Source organism: Aspergillus candidus (genome assembly GCF_002847045.1).
Source record: "Aspergillus candidus strain CBS 102.13 unplaced genomic scaffold BDW47scaffold_6, whole genome shotgun sequence".
Classification (NCBI taxonomy): Eukaryota; Fungi; Ascomycota; class Eurotiomycetes; order Eurotiales; family Aspergillaceae; genus Aspergillus; species Aspergillus candidus.
The window spans coordinates 71,096-87,410 of NW_020194011.1; the positions used below are offsets into that span (position 1 = coordinate 71,096).

General features: G+C 50.2%; 7 protein-coding genes across 7 annotated transcripts; 4 read left to right on the plus strand and 3 right to left on the minus strand.

The window, feature by feature from the left end:
- The first annotated feature begins 200 nt into the window (after positions 1 to 200).
- Positions 201 to 962, plus strand: BDW47DRAFT_100171 (mitochondrial 37S ribosomal protein uS14m). The gene is made up of 3 exons (XM_024811370.1): positions 201 to 337; positions 457 to 628; positions 706 to 962. Exons 1-3 carry the CDS (start codon positions 231 to 233, stop codon positions 766 to 768), a joined length of 342 nt encoding a protein of 113 aa, XP_024674932.1. The 5' UTR covers positions 201 to 230; the 3' UTR covers positions 769 to 962.
- A 263-nt stretch (positions 963 to 1,225) lies between these two features.
- BDW47DRAFT_73541 (uncharacterized protein) lies at positions 1,226 to 2,944 on the plus strand. Its single transcript, XM_024819716.1, has 4 exons — positions 1,226 to 1,402; positions 1,463 to 1,578; positions 1,643 to 2,242; positions 2,311 to 2,944. Exons 1-4 carry the CDS (start codon positions 1,335 to 1,337, stop codon positions 2,838 to 2,840), a joined length of 1,314 nt encoding a protein of 437 aa, XP_024674933.1. The 5' UTR covers positions 1,226 to 1,334; the 3' UTR covers positions 2,841 to 2,944.
- Positions 2,945 to 7,631, minus strand: BDW47DRAFT_134139 (uncharacterized protein; the record flags this gene model as incomplete). The annotated part of the gene is made up of 3 exons (XM_024818021.1): positions 2,945 to 4,748; positions 4,810 to 7,221; positions 7,332 to 7,631. 3 exons carry the CDS (start codon positions 7,629 to 7,631, stop codon positions 3,048 to 3,050), a joined length of 4,413 nt encoding a protein of 1,470 aa, XP_024674934.1. The 3' UTR covers positions 2,945 to 3,047.
- A 3,033-nt stretch (positions 7,632 to 10,664) lies between these two features.
- BDW47DRAFT_73561 (nucleoside deaminase) lies at positions 10,665 to 11,418 on the plus strand. Its single transcript, XM_024819718.1, has one exon. It carries the CDS (start codon positions 10,791 to 10,793, stop codon positions 11,298 to 11,300), a length of 510 nt encoding a protein of 169 aa, XP_024674935.1. The 5' UTR covers positions 10,665 to 10,790; the 3' UTR covers positions 11,301 to 11,418.
- BDW47DRAFT_73560 (uncharacterized protein) lies at positions 11,419 to 13,684 on the minus strand. The gene is made up of 4 exons (XM_024819717.1): positions 13,468 to 13,684; positions 13,343 to 13,413; positions 12,531 to 13,269; positions 11,419 to 12,463 (listed from the first exon to the last, which is right to left on the minus strand). Exons 1-4 carry the CDS (start codon positions 13,534 to 13,536, stop codon positions 11,537 to 11,539), a joined length of 1,806 nt encoding a protein of 601 aa, XP_024674936.1. The 5' UTR covers positions 13,537 to 13,684; the 3' UTR covers positions 11,419 to 11,536.
- Positions 13,685 to 13,875: 191 nt separating this feature from the next.
- Positions 13,876 to 15,208, minus strand: BDW47DRAFT_100179 (N-acyl homoserine lactonase family protein). The gene has a single exon (XM_024811371.1). It carries the CDS (start codon positions 15,015 to 15,017, stop codon positions 14,118 to 14,120), a length of 900 nt encoding a protein of 299 aa, XP_024674937.1. The 5' UTR covers positions 15,018 to 15,208; the 3' UTR covers positions 13,876 to 14,117.
- Positions 15,209 to 15,537: 329 nt separating this feature from the next.
- Positions 15,538 to 16,255, plus strand: BDW47DRAFT_122996 (NAD(P)-binding protein; the record flags this gene model as incomplete). The annotated part of the gene is made up of 3 exons (XM_024815964.1): positions 15,538 to 15,796; positions 15,848 to 16,179; positions 16,232 to 16,255. The coding sequence occupies 3 exons, from the start codon at positions 15,538 to 15,540 to the stop codon at positions 16,253 to 16,255; spliced, it is 615 nt and encodes a 204-aa protein (XP_024674938.1).
- Between the last annotated feature and the right edge of the window lie 60 nt (positions 16,256 to 16,315).

Genomic DNA, 16,315 nt, shown 5'->3' on the forward strand with positions numbered 1-16,315 from the left:
AAGCTCTATTCCAACTAATCTACGCTGGACCACATCCTCCGTGATTGCTACTCGCTATTGTGCAGTATAAAAATTCTATTGCCAGACGTTCTCGCCAAGACCCATACCCACTAGTCCCAATAGGGCAGACCCGTGACCCGCCGCTACTCCGACCAAAACCGCCGACAAGAGACAGCCAACCATCCCAACCAGTTAGTGAGCTGTGACTTCAACAATCATCAGTGCCCACCATGTCGATGTTCAGGCCAAAGAAGATGGAGCTGTCGGGGTTCGTGAACACCCTTGCTCTCCGCGATTATAGCAAGCGAAAGGCTTTCGAGAAGCACGAGCCCGAACGGTACGAAACCCACTCCCCGGAGATTCTCTCTTGTCGCATTGCGCGAAGCCTTCAAAAACCATAGGTTTCTTCAGAATACTTGAAATTGACACTTGCTTACTTTCCGTTCTATTCTCTAGCCAAGCTCTGCGATACGCCATCCGCAACACCTCTCTCCCCCAGCGTGTTCGCGCCCAGGCCCAACTGCAGCTCTCCCAGATGCACTGCTACACCCGACCTACCCAGATCAAGAACCGCTGCGTCGCTGGTGGCAAAGCGCGAAGTGTTATCCGGGCCTTCAGACTTGGCCGGGTGAGTTTTTCGGTCCCCCACAGACGCTGTGTGCTGTCGGGTTTGGTCCTTTGCTAACACCGCTTGTGCCTATTTAGTTCCAATTCCGTATGCAAGCGCTTGCTGGTGAATTGCCCGGTGTGAAGAAGGCGAGCTGGTAAATCGAATGGACAAAGTTGGGAAATTATTAAAAAAAACCAAAGAAAGAAAAAAAAACCTGGGACTGTCTCTGGTGTCTAGACGCTTTAGGCGCTTTTACTGGCCTTTTGCACGGATGGCGTTGTATTCTATATTTCCTTATGCTGAGAAATGTACTATATTTGTGAATATCATTGACGGTACTTATACTGTTCTACTGGCTGGTGTAGATATATTCAATTCTAAGGTAAACTCAGATCTACTCGTGTTTTGCGTCGCATGAATAGTGGCATTCTTTGTTTATTGACGATCGTTGAAGAGCATAGAAGCATAGTATTCACATACAGAGACTATGAATTACATGAACAGCTCCGTCTGTCTGGATGGCTTGAGGCACATTCACTGCAAGCAAACGGGCTTGGTGTGTCGTCATTGTCAGTCACTGCCTCCTTCATCACACCTGCCTCTTCCTCACTTCTCTTTTCTTCCACCTCGCTCTCACCTGGTCTTCTCTGCTCTACTTCACTCCAGTTGAGTGTATACGCCGAGGAAAGCTCTTCAAGCAAAGGTCAAATCCTAAATCGAAAGGATGTTTGTCTTCAACCGAGGAGATCTGCCTCCAGACCCCAGTTTTCCTGCGGATTTGAAGCAACTGGGGTATGCGTATGCTAAAAGTTACGAGACTATTTTCAAACGCTAACTAAGGCGTGGCGTCAGATATTTCATCAATGATCAAGATCAGATTAGAAAGATCTCGGATCCGAAGCAGGAGTTCCAGTTCAAGATCAACAAGAATGACCGTTGGAACGAGACGCAGAGAGAAGCGATGAATGGTTTTTATTTCTCTTCTCCATCGGTTACTGCCATGTTGTGCTAACAGCAGACTGATCATTCCAGCCTGCATCCGAGAAATTGTCTCTCAACGTCTTCGAGCGTCAGGCCTTGTTACCTTGCGACTGCCTCTCTCTTCCATCTCAACACAGCCGCACGTCCCCATCCTGGTTTCGCCCAATATCTCGACCGCATCACGCATAATCGTCGTTTTTGGCGAGAACGTGCAGGACTTGGGGATTTGGGCCTATCGCAAGGTGTCTTCGGATGGTATCGCAACTGGATCCGCAGTGTCGTTTGCTAGGGCTGTCCTTGGGCTGGAAAGTAATATCGAGGACGCAGCCAGTGCCGCCAAACAGATAAGAACACACAAGACAGCTCTAGTTTTGACAAACCCTGGTCAGTTGATCTGGCACTGTGGTTCCAGTCAAGCTATGTCTCTCCAATCCTGGCTGGCGTTTCCCCGATCGTCTGCCGTCGATCCGCCTGATACGATGAGCGATCGAAACAAGATACCTGGGAACGATACCTGGCAGGAACACATTTATCATGTTTTCGAGAGAATCTTGAATCCTAATGGTCGGTTCGTCAGGAAAGATGCCAAAATTGACATCATTGGTTTGGCAGACGGGGGCTTGGGAGCGATCCGGTACTTGGCTGACGAGTGTATGTGCTGCATTCCCCTCTATCCTAACCGGTACTAGAAATGGATTCTAATCATGTTTTTGGCAAAGGGGATTACTGGCGTGGATCTATTTCGGCCATATGCCTTTCACATCCTCTCCATCATGCTCAATTTGAATTGGGCCAACCCGGGGCCGAGTCGCCTCCATCAGATTCTTTCCCTTCGTTCGTATCGTCGCGCTGCCGTGCTTATGTCCTGTCTGACAAACCGGTTGGCCTGCCGGTTCCTGGAAGCGACGAACATGTCTGCAATTGCTATTCGTCCGGAGAGGACTTGAACGTTGAGTGCATCATGCCAGCGGCTTGGAAGAAGATGCTTGAGTGGCTGACAAGGATGTATGAGAACCCCGAACTCTGCGAGGAGCAGTTGAAGTTCCGAAATGGAGAGGGACAGAAGGTCCAAAACGGGGAGGGGCAGAAACTCAACAATGGAGTCGGACAGAAGATCCAAAATGGGGAGGGACAGAAACTTGAGAATGGAATGGGACAGAAGCTCGAGAATGGAGCGGAACAGAAGCTCAAAAATGGAGTGGGAAAGAAGCTCGATAATGGAGTCGAACACAAATTGAAGAGTGTGTAGACAGAAGATGGTACATCCTTGGGTTTATTGATATTGGCCTCTAAACATCCGTACTAGAAGGAATGATGGATGGCGATGTGCTTGAGGGGCCTCGAGAGATATGAAGATGGAAGGGCACAACATTGATAGACAGAAGGTCAATATGATTAACCATGGAGATATCGCATACTGTTTCCCTCACAGAGCAATAGGCAGCGTAACTCTCCTTCAATCCTCCTCGACGTATTTCTTCCTGATCTCTCCTTTCCACTCTTCGAGCGAGATCCCCTCCTCGCCACGCGGCACAATGCCTCCCTGGAATCTATCCATCTTTTCTCTGTCCCAGCTAGGAATGTGCAAGAACTCGTGATTCTTATCGCAGATGTTTAGTGGGTGGGTCCCTTCTTGCAGTTGCTGGAAACATTCCTTCTCGAACGTCAGGTTGATACAATCCTTGCACCACCACATCTCACTAGCTGCCGTCCAACAATACCCACATTTCCCATCACAAATGGCGAATTTGTCCGATTCAGCCAGACTGTCTATATCTGATTGACTGTCGGAGCTTTCGATATCATCTCGATGGTCTATGACAGTGTTGACTCTGAGGTCGCGACGTCGACTTACAGCCCCAATCTTTCCTTCAGCTGCAGCTCGCGGGGACCGTGATGAGCCAGCAATACCCTGCCCCCCGCTAGCAGCGTGAATATCATCATTTACCCTCGCAAGGGCCGCCATGGCAATAGCCACAAACGCATTCTCATCGTCATTAAGCGGCAGGAACACGAGAAACAGCCTCCAATACGCCTGAAAGTCGTTATCCCCGTCTTTGTCAGACAGGAGCTCCAACGCCATCTTGACAATGCTTCGGACGATCTGCTTCGCCTTTACCGTGTCCTCTTTCACCTGGTAGTACCGAGCGATATAGAGCTTCGCGGGTAGCAATATGTTGTTCTCTGCCATCTCGCTGGGAAATATGTTTGAGATATTGTGGAGGTATTTACGGGCTTTCAAGTCGGTTTTTGCGGCCCTGGCCTTGTGGAGGTAAACGGGCCCGAGTTTGATGGCGAGACTGGGCAGGACCTCCTCGATGTCGAGGAAGCTTCGCGGGAGATCGTCTTGCAGGGCTATCTCCCACATGGTGATGGCCCTTTTTTCGTTTTCGTGGTGCTGAAAGAGCGCGTTTGCGTAGTGATAGCGGATGAAGTATAGGCTGGTATAGGCTTGATCTTTTAGCGCTAGATGCATTGCGCCGTCGTAGGTGTGTTCCAGCCAGCCGAACTCGTCGTTTTTGACTGCTAGCTGCAGGATCATGTCGTGGAGGGACTCTCTGTCTGCTAGGTTGACGAGCATATCAAAGACACCGGGTCTGTCGGTGGAGACATCGTGGACTGTGTCTAGTAATGCGATTATTTCCGACCACCGGTGGGAGCGGTGGTAGTGTTCCAGGATTGTGAAGATGCGCTCGTATCCGATGAAACCTCTCGAAACAGACTTTGTGTATACGTGGATTGCAGGGTCTGGGCAACCGGCTTCCCAGTATATTTGGCCTAGGTCGAAGAGCATTTCTGCAAGCGTGGTGACGTTGGATGGTTCTTGCATCCATTTGCTGTTGGCTTGGAGACGCTGCGTTATGGACTCTAGTATATCCGTCGCTTCTTCTTTGGACGACACGATGTGGGACAGGTGGTACGAGGCGCGCCAGTTGGAGGGATCGAGCTCCAAAGCATGGCGACATCTCTTCTCGGCTTCTTCCGTATGGAGATACTTGGAGAGAACAATAGCGACTTGGATTTCCCACAATGAGTCTGACGTTTCACTCTTAAGTAGAGATCGCGACCAATCTTCGGCCTCAGAGATCTCGTGGCTGGAAAGTTGGCCTTCGAGGGCTGAGACATGCTTTTCTGTATTATCACTTTCATTTTGACTCTGGAATACACTTCATCAGTTGAACTGTCTTAGCGAAAGATCAGTGCAGCGGGATGCGTACCTTTCGCATAGCATCGTAGACGAAACAAAATGCTTCGCAGGCTAACGTGGGAGGAGACGACTCGCGCAGCCAATGAACCGCCATTCTTTTAGCAAAAGTCTGAACGAAGTCCTTCTCGGGGTTGACACTCGCATTCAGATTGGAAATCCATGCTCGAGAATCATCGTCAGAGACATTAGCGATCACAGCAGAGTCCTTGAACCATCGCAGGATCTCCTGTGCTCCTTGGTCGCTGTCCAGCCACGCAGCACGAGCGTGCCATGTGAAGATAGCTACATCTGCGGCATCGTTCGTCCAGATAAGCGCATCTACTGCATTCTCGTCTGTGAAGAGCCGGAGAAGGTGTGGCCCAACGGCGCCCTTCTTCTCCCTCTCTACAAGAGCCAGATCCACAGATGACAGATGCTGTAGAAGGTAGCTGACTGCGTAGGGCCGGAGGATCTCATGTTTCTCATCTCTTTCTTCGGTCAAGATATGCAGACAAGTCAATGCTAATTTGAGCTCTGCGGTATCCTTGTCATCCCGGCAGATAAACCCGTTCTTGGGACTCAACTTTTGCTCGAAGAAAGCCTCGAAGTCAAACTTGTTGTACAGCTCCTGCGGGCACACGGTTTTCAAGAAGTGTCTAATTATAGAGACCTCCGCAGGCTGGATCCTCTTGTCAGCGTCAGCGTTGGTCGTTTGGTCTGTGACAAAATGACGCTGTCTTTCAGGAATCAGACGTGCAATCTCATCAGATCGGAAGTCGATGTCCCCGTCGCTGTCAACTTCAAACAAGGAATACTTCATCTGGAGCTTGGACTCTAACGGTAGTAGCGAGCGCTCGCCGGTTTTCTGGTACAGTATGGCGGCCACTTGACGAGCCTGGAACCACTGTCTGCCGTAGATAATCCAGAGGATGATCTCGTTCATCTCTTCGATTTCCTTCTCTGTTCGGACACTGTTCAGTTTCTCGATCTCCGCCAGAATCTGCTCTGAGCGTTCTTTGCCGGCGTCGTCGAGTACTTGGTCGATGTCGTTGACCGAGTCTAGGGTGCTGATATGCTTTAGGATCGTGTTGATTCTGAAGTAGTCACCTCGTGTCTTGTCACAGAGACTCTGGCAGATCTTGTTTCTCAAATCCGGAACGCCCAGTCTGTGTGTATCTTTGAGCGCTTCGATCTGGTCCATTTTCGACAGTGTGTATTTTTCCACATCGTTCCTGTTCCTGGTGCTGATGGGTAGTATCTCGAACAAAATATCTTGAGTCTTCGATAACTGCTCAGAAGCTCTCGGGCGGCCAGTCAGAAGAATGCGAACGCGGTTATGGCTCGCAGACAAGGCAGACACTCTTTGGAGAAACTTGAGCAGCGCATCACCTATAATATCACTTAGTCCGTCTATGACAATGTAGAACGTGGCATCGATGACCCGATCAAGGTCCTCATTATACAACAACAACGCCTCGAGAATCTCATGGGGATCCAAATCCCCCTGTCTCTGACATATACCGGCCACAGATTTTGTGTAGGATACGTCCGCTTGGACGAATTGCCAAACCAACGATTTGGCAATAACGTCAATGTGGTTCGTCCTCTTCAATTCCTCCTTCGAGTCTCCTTCGACAAAGTAGAAAGCCAGGAGAGTCCTGGGCCCTGAGCTGTCTACCGAGCTCCGATTCCGCAGCCTTCGAATGATCGTAGAAGCTAGATAGCTCTTCCCTGAGCCTTCCACGCCCTCGATCATCAGAACCGGCGCACAGCCTTGCTGGCCACTTTCCCATGCCTTGAATCCAGGATCGGAGAACACCCATTGACCCGTTCCAGGCACGACCGATTTGCGGTAGTTGTGGTACATCCTCTGCCAGTACGAATGAGGCTCCTTTTTATCTCGATCAAGCTTGTTCTCATCAAAAGCCAGAGTCCTGAAGATCGCCTCCCGGCGGCTCTTGACATCAGACTCCTTCTTCTGGTCCTTCTTGCTCGCGATCAGCATATCAACTTTACTATTCACAACCTTGCTGATAGCCAGGTTCTCGCGCGCCCCAAGCGCAGCCTCAGACGCGAAGTTGAACGTCTGCGCCGTAACCAGCCGGCCTTCCTGATCCACCAAGCCATCCATCTTCTCCAAGAGTTCTTGGACTTCATTGTCGTTTAGGAAGAACAACTTGGCGAACAGAGCTAGCTTCCTCCGCTTGGAATGCCGCAGTTTGATCACCCGGTCGCAGATCTCGACGAAAAGCTGCAGGTGCTGGCAGGCGACCTTGGCGAGGGCTACGTCCATACCACCGCGGATGTAGTACTGCAGTCGACACAGATACTGCCCACATCTGTCGAGCAGACTAGCTAGGCTCTCAAAGGCAGCTTGATAGTCCTGCCAGGCGTGGATGACGAGCGAAATGGCGTTGAAGCATAGCTCCGAAGGGCCAAAAACCTACCATTGTGAGCATTCAATCCAATCCAAAAAAAATAAAAATAAAAATAAAAATAAAAATAAAAATAAAAATAATATATATCAAAAGAAATCAACATAAGTGCACTCACATCAGCAGCCCCCACAGCAACCAACCCCCCAACAGTCTCCACAAACCGCAAAGTAGTATCGAAAGCTACCCGCACAGCACGGCGCCCCTCTCCGGACCCCTCCTCCTTTTCCTCCTCCCGCTGCTGCGCGCGATCCAGCAGAGACAACACTGACTCGATATCAAGGTCCGGCTTGAGATTCGCGACGTCGCCCCCACCCAGCTGGACGACACGCGCCTGTACCTGCGACCAAATGGCGGTGATCTCATCTTTGAGGCTGGAGGATTTGAGCCCCGCGGGGGAGATTGGTGAGATTGTCATCGTGCCATGTGGTTTTGTAGTATATATGTGTATTCAAATTCAATCTTTTATTAGGGTAAGTGAGGAAAGAAAATAGAATCACTTGGACCCTGTAGGGTTTACGGCCCGGGTAGTACTATATATATTAACGTGTGCTCCGTCAATCCCATGGATAATCCACAATCGATCAACCCTGGGCGGAGCGAGGCTGGAACATTAGCTCGGTGGACACTGAAATATAAAGTTCATTTATAGTAGATGATACGACCGCCAAGAACGGGGCGCCTGGTAGTAATATTTTAGTTTATTCTTGAATCCCCCTGATCCCTAATACCCTCGGATAAACGTGAGGGTATACATATGGACTTGATTTTGTAGACACCTTGTCTTTCTTCGCCTTCTATTTGAGTGCTCACTCTTGCTGCTTTTACTCACTGAGAATATTTGAGCACTCCTAGAGTAGCTTAAGATTATAATCTAGTATAGGCTGAGGAGAAGGCCAAGTGCTTCGAGTAAGTAACCTTAATAAACTTTACTTTAACTAGTAATCCACACATGGTCCAAGTGAGTAGATTTCTGTTTCTCACTTACCCTAATAAACAACTTGTAGTCTACTTTTGCCTGTTCCACTCTTCAAAATCCAACATTTTCAATATCATTACTATAAACGAGATAATTAAGTTAGGCTATTAAAATACCTATTACTGATACTCTCTTTTCTAGTAGAAATCTACTAATTCAGACTAGAAGACGGCCAACGAGCTGCGAAGATATCACCAGTGTTTGAAGAAGGACCTTTTACAAAGTCTCCTTTGATCTCTTTTCCTATATCACTTCCTGGCTGTCAACTAGAGACATGATCATATATTGGATTGCGCCAACCTGACCAGAGAATAGTCCTCAGTTCCACTCGGCTCTTCCGTAGCATTCCTCATCCCAGAGAGTTCAAACATCAGGACTGCGCGGCACACAATTGCAGAGCTTACAAACCTCGCAATAAGCTTAAGGCTATCGAGCCATCCTGTCATCCCTCCATCAGTAAGCCTGGTATCAGCCGAAGTATCAAGAGTCGTGACGACCAACCGAGAAACTGCAGGGTACTGAAAGTAACCGTGCCGTAAAGGACGTGCACTGCAGTGTAGGTAGCCATCCACCAAGACACTACAACAAAGAGATAAGTTTCGGGTTTCTGGACTAAGTGTAGCTTCTCATGTACAATACACGGAGTTGCTTCATGCCTTAGCCAGCGTAGACCCACACTTTTCCATCCGTCTCTCCTCCTTGCCTTGTTGTCATTCTTTGTCTCCGTACGCAGTGCTAGGCACCACATACCACAGATATGAAGAGGAATTGTAAGAACCGCCCACACAATCGCATAGAAATCCGTGTCGCAATCCACCATATTGATAGTCCACCGCCCTGCATAAAACGCCGCGGTATAGACATTTGCGACAGCTCCCAAGACAAGGGCATATTCCACCATTGAGACAAAAGCCGCCTGTAACGGGGAGAAGTATGGAAGAGCCAAGCCGCCTTCTCTGATCTTGAGCTTCTCAACCGGATTGGGATAGTCAAATGTCCGGACAGGGCTGACCGAGGGAGAACCAGACGCGATGAGCAGGGCAAGGAGCGGTCGGCGTTTAGCTAGAAGAGCTATCTCCGTCGTGCTAGAACCCAGGAATGTGAGCAGAGAAGGCATGAGACCCAGAGCGACTACTGCTCCAGCAATGTCGTTTTTGACTGCTTCACTTGTGTGCTCTAGCATGCAGTTTAGCAGGGGGTGGCAAACTTGATCCCCGGCTTGTTTGCGCGCAAAAAGCTCGGCACATGCGGTATCGCGGGTTTTGATCAACTCTGTTCGGTGCATTGGGAAGAAGTTGACAAACCGCGTATCTCTTGCGAGGGCCCTGGAGATGCAGCCTGACAGTATCAAAAGTAGAAAAGCCTCCATCTGAGTCATTGTCACTCAAGGATCGGCAGAGCATATACTGTTTCTCAGACGACGTTGGCATAGTATATAGAGAAGAAGTGCTGTTACCTCAGTGAGCTCCTCGCTCAGATACAGCGCGTTATTAAGAGGTCCCTGTTGGGACACCGGCATTGGGCAGCAACGAGCGGGGCTTCGGACTAGGATAATCAGGGACTGATGATTTCTTGATCAACTTGAATGTCTCCTGTTGGATATCAATAGTTTCAAGCCCTTACCACTCGCCAATTGGTGTTTTTGGTCAAGTGGCAGAGAATGAGACTTCAACATCTCCTTTCTTGAACAAATACTCCCTGACTTGAGTAACCACACGGCAGACTATCTATCCTGAGAGTCAGTGTCTATGAGGAATAGTTAGGTTAAGCTTATCCATCTATAAGGATCTAGTCATTCTCTAAATCTATACATTAGAAGCGATATTCACTTTGCCGCCAGGCAATGCAACTTCCTGGATATCTGTGAAGAACCACGCTACCAAACCATGCATTCCAAGTTAAAGCTTAACATGGTGTGACAATTATGGTTGGATGAAATCCATTATTCCCAGCAGGTAGTAGTAGCGGCAGCAGCAGCAGCAGCAGTAGCGCTCATGTTATCGTGCGCCTACGTCAGTATGGAGTGGGTCTTATCATCTCGCTACATACTAGATAAACCTGGTATACTTGCAAGTCGGAATTATGTATTACTAGCTAAGTAAGTTTGATAGCTAATCATAGGGATTTGAAGGAAAATCGGCAAGACCTTGGGTTTTCTGATATTTTTACACTTAATACAAAGCATAAGAGAGACCCTTAACTTGAATCATGGTGATGGAGAATTCCCATCTTTTTCGTGCGCTATACAACTACATCCTTCTATTGAAATTGATCGTCGTATGACAATGGCCGGACTGGAACCAACTACTTTTATAGACCTGGGTCAGACCAAATCAGCTAGTTCTTTTCGGAGTCAGCAAGGTGATTAGCCAGTTGATTCGATAATGAGAGCCAGAGTTCTGTTGTAGACAGAAAGCCAGCCTGATCGACAGAAAAGAATCTCCAACTTTGACATCTCTCTCATGGAAACATGCGGCCCCCTCCGACCCAAGCAACGACCCCACGCGGGGGTCGCCGCCTCAACACCCACCATATATAAACCTCCCCACGCGCACCGCAACCCCACGAACGGATCACCCGATCAACTACACGAACACGATGGACTTGCATCCCCTCACCCCCGACCAGCTCGCCCAAGCAGCCACCACCTGCCTCCACCTCCAAGCCACCGCGCAAGACATCCACCGTAAACGGCCCTTCGTCGCCCTCCTCCTCGGCCCCGACAACACCACCGTGCTCCTCTCATCCAACTCGCTCTCCCACGTCCGCCACGCCGAGTGCGAACTCGCCCGCAACGCCGCCGACAACTTCGACGCCGCCTACCTCGCCGCCTGCACCCTCGTCTCCACCTGGGAGCCGTGCGCCATGTGCGCCGCCACCATCTACTGGGCCCACATCGGCCGTCTGGTCTACCTGGCGTCCGAGGCGGCCCTGCGCGACATCGTGGGCCCGGCAAATCCGGAGAACCTCACCATGACGCTCGACTGTCGCGTGGTGTTTGCGGCGGGTCAGACGGACACGGAGGTCATTGGTCCGGTGCCGGAGTGGGAGGGCCGTGTTGTACAGGATGCACGCCGGTTCTGGGATTCGCATCGGAATCCTCAGTAGACTCGATGAAGGAGGACTGTCAGGCGTCTACTTTCCCGCATAGAGCGGGAAAGCGCAGATCTCCATGTAGTCCTGGTACGCGCTCTCGTTCTCTTCAATGTAGTGGATAATGAATCCCTTGCGATGATACAGAGTCTGAATATATGTAATCAATAATTTTTTCAAACGGGAAACCTGGCTGAGAGTGGCCAAATCCCAGGACAGCCGGCGTTTAAAAATTGATATAAACTTTGATCTTAAGCCGACATTGCCGACAGGGGAAAGTCAGCTGCAGTCATGGCATGGAAGTTAGAGGAGTTATCCATTGACCAATCAATCAGGGAGCTCTCGAAAGCTAGTACATCAATCATGACATCCTCGTGAGATTCGCCAACGGACTCGCCATGTTGCAGAAGATCGAGGTTAGTAGAGAAGTCCGCCGGAAACGGGAATAACTGGTCCACCCCTTCGATGGGGTCCTCCGCAGAGACTCCCCCAGCAGGACTATAGGCATCAGCCACCGAATCTTGTCCTGCATTAGATTGTGACTCTGCGCGGAGCCTCAAGATCCTGTTCAAAACCATATTGGATCCGCCGAATTTGACACGAAGGTGCTTCAGAATAGCACATATGAGGTCCAGTTCTTTTTCGCGCAACGTTTCTTTTTCTGCGATCTGAGTGCGATGGAAAATCTGCGGGATTGCTGCCAGCATAAGGAAGAATCCGTGAACGGATCCCAGCCGAGCGGCATGCTCGTGATAATACATTTCTTCATAAAGCCGAATCATGCAGGAGGACGCAACAATTGTCGTCGGAGACGCTCGGGGACGCCGGTCTTTGTCCAGATCATGGCGGAATAACACATGTATGATGATTGCGAAATACATAATGAACATTTCGTTGATGGCTCTAACATACGTGTTGCGGGTACCGGCTAGATTGTGTAGCTTCAGTTGCAGAGGCAACGCCCGATGCCAGTCGATGAGAGCAGCCACAGTGCTAGAAGGTGACGAAACTTCGAGCTCCATTGCCTTTCTTAAAATGAGTAACAGTCGAGTTATCCCTTCAGAAGCCTGTAATGGAATATTCGTGAGGTCTAATTGTTGAGGGAGTTGTACATCTTGGCTCGAGAACTGGATCAGACATGGTCTACCCCAGCACGCCGCCTGGAGGACATCGCTATTCTAAAACCGAGTAAGAATGTTAAAGGCGGGCCCTTCATGAGGAATGACGGTCGATAGAGCAACTAACCATCAGGTGCCACCATATCAGTCGGCATCTGGCCGGATCTTGGAGGCGAGAGTAAGTCGACTCTCGATGCATACCAATTTGCAAAGCTAGCCGCATGGCAAGGCCTGCCCAGTGCCAGGGTCCATCTAAGCTCACCACAGAAGGCGGGCGTAAACTCCAATAAGCTATGATAGTGATGGCCTGGAGTAGAGTCATTGGATCATCACCGCTGCTTGAATTTATCTTTTCCTTGGCTTGTTGGTATAGCGCATATGGGATTTGCAAATCGTCTACTGTCTCGATGCGTCGGGTTAGACTCCCCGCTAGAAGTAGCGCTTTGCCTAGAAGTGGCGAAGTTTGGAGATCAATTTCTGAGATGTCAACGAAGGGGTACCAATGACCAAGGTTTTCGGCAAAGGAATCACAAAGTGCCCGACCCAAAGGCTCTCCAACCTGGGCGGTGATATTGCGACGGCTATGGTCTTGAAGTTGTTGCTCTATTTGTTTCCAGTCATCTAATGATGAGGCGGAGGGGATATTGCCCGACAAAGGTGCCTCATAGAGCACAGAATCTGAGGCAATGAAGCTCCGAGACCCGGGATTGCGATAAGCTGACGTTGCTCTGTCTCCCACGATTGGGGATCCTGCCGGTGGAGTGGATTCTCCTGCCCCATTTCGCAGCATCGAATCACTCTGGCGGAAGATATCGGCCGGCTCACCCGCCAACATGCGACCCTTGTGGCGACGGCCTCGACGTGGTCTAACAGCATGCGATGTTACTAACTTGCACCTGGCCCTGATTTACAGAATATGGGGCGGAACCGAGGACATACATGCAATGTTGTTCCAACCGGCGGCAATTGCTGCAGACCTTGTTGTGCGAGTCTTGAAGATCGCACCTTACCTAAAGGTTGAAGTTAGTGTGTCTCATGCGGTAGATCCCCTTCCCGATAAATACCTTGCGCTCGTGGCATGGAACACAAATGACCCGTGCGCGCGTGCGGGAGACGATCCTATTCCGCTCCATTCGCTCTTGACCAGTAGTAGTTGTGCCGGATTGGCACGAAAGACGCTTGATACGCTAGGTGGTTGGAAACAAGATACAAGGTTCGCGATATGAATAGCGCTAATAAGATTAATCTGGTGGACACCAAGTCGACCTGGTCGCTAAAAATGCAGATGGGAGATGGATGCTGCTTGCCAGGAATCCTGGCCGGTATATATTGTTTTCAAGCCGAGGTGAACAAACCAGGACCACGTGACCAGCATACCCACAGGGAACACGCCTGGAACCCACCGGCAGCTGTTTCAATATCAGATTCAAGGGTCACTACTACATAGCGGGCCTATGGTAAAAGTTGCAGAGGGGTTACTAGATATATCGAATCGCCAGCCTCAGTCTCTCACCCATTCAAGATTATATTCCATAGTAGTACATGTACCATCCAGCTCCCTGAAAGACCTGCAACCGCCTGACACATTGAACTAGGCGTAATGGCCCTTCTTGCAATTACTAAGGAACCACTACGAGGGAAGAAAAAGCTCTCCTGGAACTACCCATCAAACGGAGGGCCAAGCTATCAGGGGGGTATTGGACTAGTTCTCATATCACTGAGGGTCCGGCCGATAAACCACCTGCTCGGCAAGCAATCGTGGCGTGTTATTATCGTGACTCGGCAAGATGACCACATCGGTCTCTCTGGCGAAGGCTTTGATGGTCTTCAACGTTTGTAAAGCCCGCATTGGGTCGTCGTTGATCCCATCCGGTTCCTCCCTGTCAAGGGTATCAATCCCGTAGGTCGCATCCCCTGGTAGGAAGTAGGTAACTGGCGTTGTGTCGTTTTCACCAAGGCTGCGCACTACCAACCCGATGTGACCGGGAACGTGGCCGGATGTGTCCACGATGGCAATCCTCCCATCATCGGTCACGGGGAAAGACTGTGGCCACGGTCCGAGCGGTCTGTCCTGGAAGTCCACAATCCTGGGTGCAAATTGCTTGGGCCAGTGGTTAGGAGTTGCGCCCTCGAAGCTGGCGAAGAGAGGGTGCTCTCCAAAGGCGTTCCAGTGTTCGCGGCTGATATAGATCGGTAGGTCGGGGGCTTCGGCTGCCAGGTCTTCCAAGCCTCCTGCATGATCACTGTGCAAATGGCTCAAGATGACTCCCTTGAGATCGGTCGCCTTGATGCCCTGCTGGTGTAGCTGTTCCAGAATTCCATCTTCGTGTTGGATGGTAAACTCGGCCAGGAGACCGCCGAAGATTGCAACGCGGGGGAAGTAACCCGCATTGTTGCAGCAGGGCGATTGGCCCGTATCAAAGAGAAAAAGGCCTTCTGGGTGGCGAATCAGGAATACACCGACTGGGAATGACTCCGTCCATCCTCTATCACACAGTGACCGCAGACGACGCATCAGGGCGAAACCGCCAGGGGCCTGGGAGCGCATGGACGGTCGGATTCGAACGCTTCCAGTCGTGAGGAACGATAACTGTATGCCACCGGTATCAGCCATGGTCTGATTTGGTGCGGATCAGTAGTAAAGCGCGAGGTATGTATTGCTTGAATCGGAGGAGAAATTTCGAAAGGTCGGAATGTGGCGGGAGATTGAGGAATCCGAAATTTTAATGGGTGAAGGTAACCAAGAGTCAAGACGACCGGCTTAGGCGCCGGGAGGTTATAGCTCGGCGAAGTTCTGGAAGACACCGGTATGAGCCATTTGAACCGTAATCATCTTAAAGATAAGTAGTGTATGTTAGTCCTTCAATAATATTTTGACAGCCCACCCTGAACCATATCGCCAAATTGAACATTGATATTATCGTTGATATTGAAACCATAATTAAGACTTTTTCCCACATCGAGCTCCAACCACTGCCGAAACTACCGAGACCCGAGCGATTCGGCATCTTATCTTACCGTAGTCTGGAGCGGCGATCCTCCTGCCGAATACCGAACCATGCTTAAAATAGCTCGGGATTGGACCCCACCAATGTCTTCAACCACAGGTAGGTTGCTTTCACTTATGTTGAGACATGCCTTCGAAGACTGTGTTGATTACCGGCTGTAGCCAAGGTGGCATAGGGGATGCTCTCTGCAAGGAGTTTTCTCACCAGGGTCTTCGGGTGTTTGCCACCGCGCGAAATCCGGCGAAAATAGAGCACTTTCAAGCATTAGGTATCGAGACCGTCCTGCTAGATGTCGCTGATACGGTTTCTCTCGAGAAGGCCGTCCAGACGGTCAGCACTGCTACCGGGGGCACTTTGGACTTTCTTGTCAACAACTCAGGGTCAGGTGTGCTATTCCACGGCCCTCCTCAATCGCCCAAAAGACTGACCGAAACAGGGTATTCGATGCCGCTTTTGGACGCAAACATCGACGTGGCCCGGGACATGTTCAATGTCAATGTATTTGCCATGGTGTCTGTCGTCCAGGCCTTCGCCCCCCTGCTCATGGCGTCCAAGGGAACCGTGATAAACATTGGGTCGATAGCTGGGAAGGGTCCATTCCCCTTCCAGGGATTCTACAATGCATCCAAAACCGCCGTCAATCTGCTTACAGACAATCTTCGCATCGAGCTCGAGCCTCTGGGAGTCAAGGTCATTCTCGTTGTAACCGGCACGGTGCGAACTCGATTTCACGAGAATCTCTCCGCATCGAGGATTCCCGAGAAATCGGTATACGCTCCTGCCCGAAAGGAGGTGGAGAATATAATGTCTGGCAGTGTAGCAGAGCAATCGGCTATCAGTGTAGATCAATACGCGCAAAAGGTGGTCCAGAATGCTTTAAAGCGTCGGCCAACGGTTCATCATT

What these genes read in the sequence shown, in the direction of transcription:
- BDW47DRAFT_100171 (XM_024811370.1), top strand. Translation starts at nt 231, where the DNA reads ATGTCGATGTTCAGGCCAAAGAAGATGGAGCTGTCGGGGTTCGTGAAC. An exon ending in GAGAAGCACGAGCCCGAACG is followed by an intron (nt 338 to 456) that starts GTACGAAACCCA and finishes TCTATTCTCTAG; the next exon opens with CCAAGCTCTGCGATACGCCA. An exon ending in GGGCCTTCAGACTTGGCCGG is followed by an intron (nt 629 to 705) that starts GTGAGTTTTTCG and finishes GTGCCTATTTAG; the next exon opens with TTCCAATTCCGTATGCAAGC.
- BDW47DRAFT_73541 (XM_024819716.1), top strand. Translation starts at nt 1,335, where the DNA reads ATGTTTGTCTTCAACCGAGGAGATCTGCCTCCAGACCCCAGTTTTCCT. An exon ending in GCAGAGAGAAGCGATGAATG is followed by an intron (nt 1,579 to 1,642) that starts GTTTTTATTTCT and finishes TGATCATTCCAG; the next exon opens with CCTGCATCCGAGAAATTGTC. An exon ending in CCGGTACTTGGCTGACGAGT is followed by an intron (nt 2,243 to 2,310) that starts GTATGTGCTGCA and finishes TTTTTGGCAAAG; the next exon opens with GGGATTACTGGCGTGGATCT.
- BDW47DRAFT_73561 (XM_024819718.1), top strand. Translation starts at nt 10,791, where the DNA reads ATGGACTTGCATCCCCTCACCCCCGACCAGCTCGCCCAAGCAGCCACC.
- BDW47DRAFT_73560 (XM_024819717.1), bottom strand. Translation starts at nt 13,536, where the DNA reads ATGGAGCGGAATAGGATCGTCTCCCGCACGCGCGCACGGGTCATTTGT. An exon ending in TTCCATGCCACGAGCGCAAG is followed by an intron (nt 13,414 to 13,467) that starts GTATTTATCGGG and finishes TTCAACCTTTAG; the next exon opens with GTAAGGTGCGATCTTCAAGA. An exon ending in TGATATGGTGGCACCTGATG is followed by an intron (nt 12,464 to 12,530) that starts GTTAGTTGCTCT and finishes ACTCGGTTTTAG; the next exon opens with AATAGCGATGTCCTCCAGGC.
- BDW47DRAFT_100179 (XM_024811371.1), bottom strand. Translation starts at nt 15,017, where the DNA reads ATGGCTGATACCGGTGGCATACAGTTATCGTTCCTCACGACTGGAAGC.